Source organism: Nanorana parkeri, unplaced genomic scaffold (genome assembly GCF_000935625.1).
Source record: "Nanorana parkeri isolate BGI_ZX_2015 unplaced genomic scaffold, ASM93562v1 scaffold690, whole genome shotgun sequence".
In the NCBI taxonomy this organism is placed as follows: domain Eukaryota; kingdom Metazoa; phylum Chordata; class Amphibia; order Anura; family Dicroglossidae; genus Nanorana; species Nanorana parkeri.
This window is the reverse complement of record NW_017306958.1, coordinates 82,364-90,950: the sequence shown is the minus strand read 5'-3', so window position 1 is coordinate 90,950 and position 8,587 is coordinate 82,364. Positions and strand designations below refer to the sequence as shown.

Below are 8,587 nucleotides of genomic sequence, written 5' to 3'. Positions count from 1 at the left end.
CTCTAGATAGGCAGAGCCAGCTGTCAGTCACGCAGCTGGGCGGATCCAGACATAATTGTCGGGATCCGCTTCAGCGTCTCAGTATACCGCGAGCAGTAGCTCGCGCTATACTGCGGCGTCTCAGTATACCACGAGCTACAGCTCGCAGTATACTGAGCCTTGGGTTCTGGGAGGACGCTAGTTTGTGTCCTCCCGTTACCCTAAGGAGAACTATGGGGAAAAGCCTTAACCCCATAGTTCTCCTTTAACCACTTGACTACTGGAGCCACTTTTATATTTTTCAAACACATGTTAAATCAGACTTTTTGGCTAGAAAACTACTTAAAACCACCAAATAATTATATAAATTCTCTGAAAGCAGACAAGGTAGAATAAAAAAAAATACTAGTTACAATTACGTTACATTATATTTGCACACGTTTATTAACCACTTGCTGTCCGGAGCATTTTCTTACTATTTGTACACACATGATAAAATATACATTTTTGGCTAGAAAACAGCTTCAAATCCCCAAACAATGATATATATTCTGAAAGCAGAGGCCCTGTAGAATAAAAAAATGCTATTTACAATTTTTTATGTTGCAGGGTTTTTGCGCAAATGTTTATCAAACCAGTATTTTTAGGAAAAAATTAACTAAATTAAAATTTAGTGCACAAACAGAATATAATATCCAATGTTTTAGTAAAATATGAAAGATGGGTTCACGTCGGGTAAATAAATACTAAACATGTCAATCCTTAAAATTGCGCTCGCCCTTGAAGCCGCAAAAAACATCAATACCCAAAATTTCCCATAGGGAACAATTTAAACGCTTTTTACGCGTGTTTGCGTGTGTATGTGCGTGCACGTGGAGGGCGGGGGACTTTAAAAACATTTTTTGCATTTTTTTTTTCTTACCGGTATATGTTACTTTAATTTTTAACCACGTTTTCTTCCCACTAACCTTATTGCTATCACATAGGGGGCTAACAAGCCCCCTATGTAATAGCAGATAGGGTGTGACAGGTCCTCTTTTTGGAGACATCAGAGGTCTTTCAGACCCCTAATGTCACCTAGGGACGCCAAAGAAGCTGAGAAAGCAGAGATATGCTTCCCCAGCTTCTTCTCCTGGTTCTAAGAGATGGAGACTGTAACGAGTGACACCGGAAGTGATGTATTACACATCACTTCCAGGTCCAGTGATCGGAGGAGAGATCAGCAGCTGGAAGCCGCTGACTTTCTCTCCGATCGTTGTGGGGAGACCCGCCGCGTCGCTCCCGGGTGCCGCACAGGGACAGCGGTGCCCGGAATGCCGGCGGCGGCCGTGGCTGGGGAGGCCGCCGCATGGTACAAACGATCCGGCGGCTGTACAGATGTGTTTTTGGAATTCTGTAAGAAAATTGGAACAAACCAATGCAAATGCAGGGAGAACATACAAGCTCCATGCCAAGAGGATCTGCAAGGTAGGATTGCCACAACAGCTGTCAGTCCTGTTCTAATAAGACCAAAAGCAAAAAGAGGACTGCACAAGTTGGTATTGTGTCTGAACAAAGGCCACGTAATGTTTTAAAGTGACACTGTCACTGGACATCACTCAAAGCATGAATCAAAGATGGAACACAAGTCTAAATTCATAAAGGAGTCCAAATATTTTTAGAGATTCATAAAACAATAGCCACCACATATCAGGGGCAAGAATCATCCCCTCTTTCTCAGTGCTAATATTTGCAAGTGTTTAAATGGACACAGGGAAGCAGACATCAAATGAATCTAATGCTCAGGGCATTAAAGAAATAGGGTGCATAATTAAAATAATACAACTTTTGATTTATAAGAAATGTTTCCCAGAATAATTTACATACATTTAGGCCATTTGTAGGTTAAGAAATGCAACTAATGAAGGCATCAGATTTGTTTCTTACCTGTTCAAACAGTCCCATGGACAATGCTGGAAAAGAAGTGAGAAGTACAGAATAGAAGGCTATGAACCAGCTGTCAAACACTGTCTGCATTAGAAGAAAAGAACACATTAATTGTAGATGCCACATTACTAAGGGTTGTATCAATTCAAGACTAACTTTTTCACATTCACTCTATATATCACAGTGGGTTTTTTTCTGTTATCACATGAAATCCGTCCATTTTCACACAACCAATCAAAAATTGCATCCTGCAAGAAATGTCCACATGAAAAAAATGTTTACCCAACACCCAACATCTGTTCTTCAATGCAAAAGTGTTTTACTGTGCTATTCGTCCTATTTATAACAACAAATGTAGATTTGTTGTGAATTTCGTCCAACATTTGCTTATTTTTCGCTTTGCACAATATTTTCTGGTTTGGCATGGGAAATTTGTGTTTTGCACTTCTTTACTTTGGAGCTTTACATTTTTGCCTATAAAGAGTGCTAAACTAATGTTTTTAATACAAGTTTAGCACTATCATTGGTAATTCCCCTTCTTCCACAGTTAACCTGACTGACATGCCCCATAGAAAGGGAGCAACAAAGATGCAGCTCCCCTCTTCAGATATCAGCCCACATGCCCTTCAGAATAGGAGGTAGGGGTGCTTTAAAAAGTGTTCACCTAAAAAACGGGCCCCTTACCTAAAGCACACTAGCCCAATTCTGATGGGCACAGGGTTCTTCAGGAGCCTGACATAATTGCCCGCATGTGGTCTTAGTCAAATATGAACTGGTTAGGAGTGCAGGGAGGGTGAAAACACCTAAAACCAGTTCCCCAGGAAGGGAGAAAACACGTACAGTACTTGGCTCCTATTGTGGGGCAGTTAAGTGGTGCATAAGCCCTCGTTGTTGGCACCTCCTACTGGGCACTGGGGTGCATAAGAGCCCACTGCCCTTCATCATCGGGGCACAAGTGTTTTTTGGGGGGGAAACCCATTTTTTTGCTGAAAGGTATGTGGGTTGGTATCAGGATAGCAGGGGAGCTGCATGTTGGGGATACCAGCCTGGTGTGCTGATCTGGTTAGCTCTTGCAGGCAGTGGGGTATGCAGGATTTTTTTTGGTGTGGAAACTGCAGTGAAAAAAAGTTTCAGGACCATGAATAGCAATCACCAGAACATGAATAAATGACCTCCTGTTATTTAACAAGATTCAACCAAAAATTCACAAAACGATTTGCCCAAAAGTGAAAATCTTATTTTTCTATTCTTCCCTCCACTTGGTGTTCTGCTACCACACTGTCACATTCCCTTGAGGCATTAGTGCTCTGGTGCTTTGCTGATAGAATGGAGGCTGACTTTCTCACCTCCTTCAAAAAATTATAGCTACCTGGCTTCAGTGCTTTCTGAATCACCAAACCAGACACCTGCAGGTCAGAAGAGTTATAGAGAGATTTAAGGATCTGCAGACATGTTACAGGGTAGTGACTCAACGTATTTTGAAGCCAGAGGGAAAGCATGATCACCAGGCAACTAGTATTTTCAGAAAGAGAAGTCAGCAATGGCAGTCTACATATTCTCTCAGGTATCTTTTCATGCCTTTTGTCCACCTTACATTTTTGTCAAATAATACACTAAATATTATTTTCCTGTTTGACTGGTGCAGATAGCCAAAAGCAAATTCAAAAGATCTGATATTGGAACTTTTGTCTTAGGAAGTGGATTTTTTTCAATAAGCACATCATCAAAATTGTTATTCTTACGCAAATCACAGCTCTTACAATAGTATTAGTTCAATAATAAATACCAGAGCTGTAAATCCATTGAAATATGCATATAGCACATGGCAGAAAACACTGGCTGATGTCTTGTAGAAGAAATATCGCAGAAACTTTGCAATACGAAGGTAAGACCAACGTCCATGAATAAGTAGAAGGCGCTGAAGATAAGAAAACTGAGCCAAAGCATAGTCACTGGACTGGACAGCTTGTGTGCCTTCCAAACCACTGATACCAACCCCAATATGAGCACCTGAGAAAAAAAGCATCACATTAGATGTGGAGGACACAATGACACATTCTTCTGGTATTACATAGTGTGCAATACTATAACAAATTATAACATGTTCATAAAACAACAGTCAAGCATTTAATAGGGCAAAGGACAACATGCAACACACTTAAAGGCCCACCAACCATTCAGAATAAGTGACCTTATTATAGTAAATAAAAAAAAAACATTTTGCTATAGATTATTGCACATTTCTCAATATCATGGAATATGACCCTGTTTGTTGTTAGGTTTAGGTGACTAGCTTCACTTTGGCATCTATTTATAAACTATCCACAGGGCCCTTCACCATATGAATATCTGTGAACGCTCAATCTGTGCGTAAATATGGTGCTGAGGAGCATATCAAATTTATACTTATTTCCTAAGCGCCTTTAACTCCATCTAGTGGCAATATTACATAAAACATTATTTATAAATAAACCCCTATGGGTCTGTGTTGGGTCTATTTGTATTTAGGGTTGTTAGCCATTTCAACCAATGCATGTTTCACCAAGGTCATGCTAGGGTCCTAACATATCTGGCACACTTGGGCATCTACATTAAAATGTTGTTTGGCTTGTACATAACACAGCAAAATGTAGATTAAGTTGTTTTTATCCCCTTTGTTACTGTATCTCTTTTCTCTAGCTTCTGCTTTTTCTATTATTTCCCCCACTTGGTGTTCTGCTTCCACTCTATTGCATTCCCTTGAGCCATTAGTGCTCTGGTCCTTTGCTGACTATGGTCTTAGGCCAGAGAACTCAAATGGACACCCTCATACAGAAATACAGAAAGTTGTTATTCAGAAATATATTTTGTATTAAAAAGATCCTCTTTTGGACAGATCTGGATCTAACGTTGATGTAATCTTTTTAAATAAAAAAATGAAATGACCTTAAAAAGAAATAATTGTAATTCCATAAATATGGCCAAAATTAAACATAAATTAAATGCATCATCAATGGCTTAAATGCGATATATAATAAATTATATGATGTTTCAAAAATGTATTTTGCATAAAATATTTAATTGTCAATATAGCAATGGAAGATAGCCACTCAAAGCAATATCTGGCAAGAATGATGGCAGCATGAAAGGAAGATTTTTACAAGAAGCAGCAGCCTGTGGGAGGTGGGATACACACCATTACACTTAAGGAAGAACTCCAGGGATTTTTTTCATAAACTCTTGCAGTGGGGCTACCCCACACTGCAAGGGTTAAGTTTGTTTGTTTGCTCGTTTGTGTCCAGGCGCTAAAATAACAAATATATACTCACCCAAAGCTCTGAGCTAGCCAGCTGTCACGGTGCTCCCTCCAGCCTGTCTCCCCCTCCCTGCAGCATTGGAATCTTCCTTGGCATCCTCATGTCTATACACTGCATATACTGTAGATGTGATGATTTATGGGGCCACTGCAGAGGAGGGGGAGAGATGTTGGAAGGACCAGTCTAAGAAGAAGCTGGCTCGGAGCTTTGGGTGAGTATATCTCTGGGTAGCCCCACTACAAGGGTTAATACAAAATTTCCTGGATTTTTTGCATGCTCCTGTTGCATCCGTGGGCCATGCTATGCAATAACATGCTCTGTTAGACACAATGTCACAGCTAGCAACAGTTTAACTTATTAACTTTAGGGGGGGGGGGTCAGAAGATACTCACAGTCTTAGTAGAAATGTTGTCAGATTCTATGCAGTCCACAAAAAATGGACCAATGAGGTGTGATACAAAGGATGTCTGCTAAATGGCAGTACAGATCTATTTATCCCATTTATCAGCAATATCAGCTCTGAAAAATGGTTACATTAGAATGTAGGCATTCAGCTCTACATTATCTAAAAAACACTAGTGTGCTCATGTTAGGTATATTTCATTTACATAAAATCAGTAAGCAGAATCTAATTATGTCACAAGCTTTATTCATGGCCCTCCTTACCATCTTGTCTTGAATTGTATTATGATTGTAAGGTCTTCCAAATATTGTAAAGCTCTGCGCAAACTGTTGGCGCTATATAAATCCTCAATAATAATAATATTCTGTAGCTAAAGAAAGTAAGATTGGAGGAAAGACAGATCTTTTCCCAGAGATCATTGATTTACATGAATTATTGCATGATTATGCTAGTAGCAGAGCTTACAGTGCATGTAAAATCTAAAATTAGATATTTTTTTACAATGACAGCTGCCACCTCCCCCAGCTGCTTGCAAACAGTCTGCAGTTATGTGCACTTGTCTGGAGTTAACCGCAGCAAACAGCTGTGGTGGTAGCTGCTGTCATTGTATTGTGCAGTGCCTCCCGCCCACAGCTAACTGCATGAGCCTCACAAATTATTTGGTAAGACTCATCTATCGCACTTGCAAATGGGACGTTATACTGTCTTTGGAGAAATTTGTAATTTGTAATAAATAAAAGTAATTTCCTTTGTCTCCAGAATAGGAAGTGAAGAAAAATCTTCCCCACTGAAAGCAAGAAAAAAACCTGCCAGGGGATCTAGCTATTCCCTACTTCCTATGTAAACTTTAAAAAAAAGTTTTGGCTAGAGATACTCTTTAATAACTGGCTGTGCCCCCTTGCAGAACAGCTTTAACTAACAAACATTGGTAAACTTTCAAGCCTAAGTGTACCTAAAGGCAAAACATTTTGGATAAGGGAAATTTTGGGGAAGGGTTGGGACCTTTGTCAGGTTTTCATTGCCGTCTGTGTCTCCGCTAGGAAGACTCACACTTTCTAATTGTCCTGGTGACCATTGTGACGGGTACTAAAAGCAAGTTAAAATCTAAAATTTTGAGTTGCCACCATAACAGGATTAGAGGGGAAATATTCCAATGCGGTCATCTGTTCCAGTGAAAACTGTCTAAAAGAATATTTTCCTCAGTTTGGAGAGATTGTTTTGTGTCTACAGGACGGAAAGTTAAGGGAAATCTGTTTAACAGTACACATATGGCAAAAAAACTGACAGGGGTTTTAATTATTAATAAATAGCTATTCCCTGCTCTATTTAAAATGAAAAATCAGTTTTGGCTTTAGATATACTTTAAACTGTTCATACTTAGTAACCCCAAAGCAGATCTATTGAGGTTGTCTGGACTTCGTGGGCCCATTCACATCTATGCGTGCTGATAACACATGTATGACCCTACAGTTACTTATTTAGTGAGATGTCTGTTGCAATTCTCTCAAACTCCACTAGATGTCCCCACACTACTGACAACCCTGTTAGTTGCTAAGTTAGTGCCTTGCCAATTAGGTTGCATTATGTAAAGAGTCTAGTAAGTAGAGTTGGAGAGTCTTGTGGGGAGGAGCAGAGAAGTGTCGAGGAAACATTTTTCTAGATAGAAAAGACCATGCCTAGGATGTAAGTGTATTGAAACTAGGGCTCCCCTTCAGGTGAGTGTACCCCTCCCTAGTTAGGGCAGAGAGCGAAGAGTAACATTATTTATCCTCTGGAAGAAAATGTTAAAAACCACTACTGCGTAAACACTACTGCAACTCCATTTGTGAATGGCCTATGCATTATTGAAGGATCTACATCCCATGTGTTGGGCTTTGTTGGAAGTAAAGTTTCCAAGATGAAAAAAGTGTTTCAACACCTTTTTGTTTCTTCCTAGGGGGGTGGGGGTTTGAAGTAGTGCTGAGAAGTGTAACAATCTATTTCCTGTGACAAGACTACTCTCCCCTCACAATTGTAAGAGTAAAATCAAATATAATTTTCATAAATGGATTTTTGCATAATAGACAATGTCTTTTGCACCCTCTCTTTTTGCTTGTTACATTTAAATGAGTGGGCTGCCTTAACGCTTTGCACATTAAAGCGAGGTTAACGTGTGCATAGTAAACACACCATAAAGGATTGCCTTAGTGTGAATAGGACCCCAACTAGGCCTGGCTAAAACTTTTGTAATTTGTAAAAAAGTTGGCAGCCCAGTCACTAGTGAGAAATGTTCACTACTGTTTTGCATTTAAGTTTTTAGCTTTTGCTATTCCTGGGAGACTCTAGAAATCTTAGAAATTACTTTGTATATCTTTCCAAACTAAGAGATATTAACAATTTTTATATCTTTAGGATATCTTGAAGTTTTTATTTTAATGATATCATTATACTGAATCTGACAATGTGACTGATCATATCAAAAGTAATGTTTATATTGAGAAGCTACCTCTAGCTAGCCCTTTAACAGAGTTAGTTATAAAATATATTGGGGGGAATTTATCAAAGCAATTGCAAGTGTTTGAACAAAATATTTGCACCAGATTTATCAAGCTAGTGTAATGTTGTTGATAAATGAGTTTTAACAAGTGCAGATGAAAACACGTGCAAAAAAGGTGCAAAAAACATGCAGTTGAAAAAGTAGTGCAAGCTCTGAAGAAAACAGGTGCAAAACATGAGCAGTTGGAAAAGAAGTGCAAGCTCTGAAGAAAACAGGGGCACATGTTGAAAGACAGATCTGCACATAAAAAATTTATCTAAGAGGCTAAAACTGTCGCAAGTGCTTTGATAAATTCCCCCCATTATGTTTTCATTGAGGGGCTCCTCAACTTATATTACATTTTGGCTGACCTCTACAATTACTGCTTTGTCATGGTTGGTGGGCTGGTATGCCTCTGTGAGCTGGATAGCTACATTGCTTGCAGCTTTTTTTTTTTTTTTTGGTAGG

General features: G+C 39.3%; 1 protein-coding gene across 1 annotated transcript in view; it reads right to left on the bottom strand.

Annotated features, from left to right (window-relative positions):
* Window positions 1-1,198: 1,198 nt before the first annotated feature.
* Window positions 1,199-8,587, bottom strand: part of ATP8B3 (ATPase phospholipid transporting 8B3) — an 81,572-nt gene continuing 74,183 nt past the window's right edge. The window contains exons 21-24 of the mRNA XM_018563726.1: window positions 3,692-3,915; window positions 3,252-3,311; window positions 1,906-1,989; window positions 1,199-1,372 (exon numbers count right to left, since the gene is read on the bottom strand). Coding sequence (XP_018419228.1) covers window positions 1,199-1,372; window positions 1,906-1,989; window positions 3,252-3,311; window positions 3,692-3,915 — 542 coding nt within the window. The remainder of the gene's footprint in view (window positions 1,373-1,905; window positions 1,990-3,251; window positions 3,312-3,691; window positions 3,916-8,587) is intronic.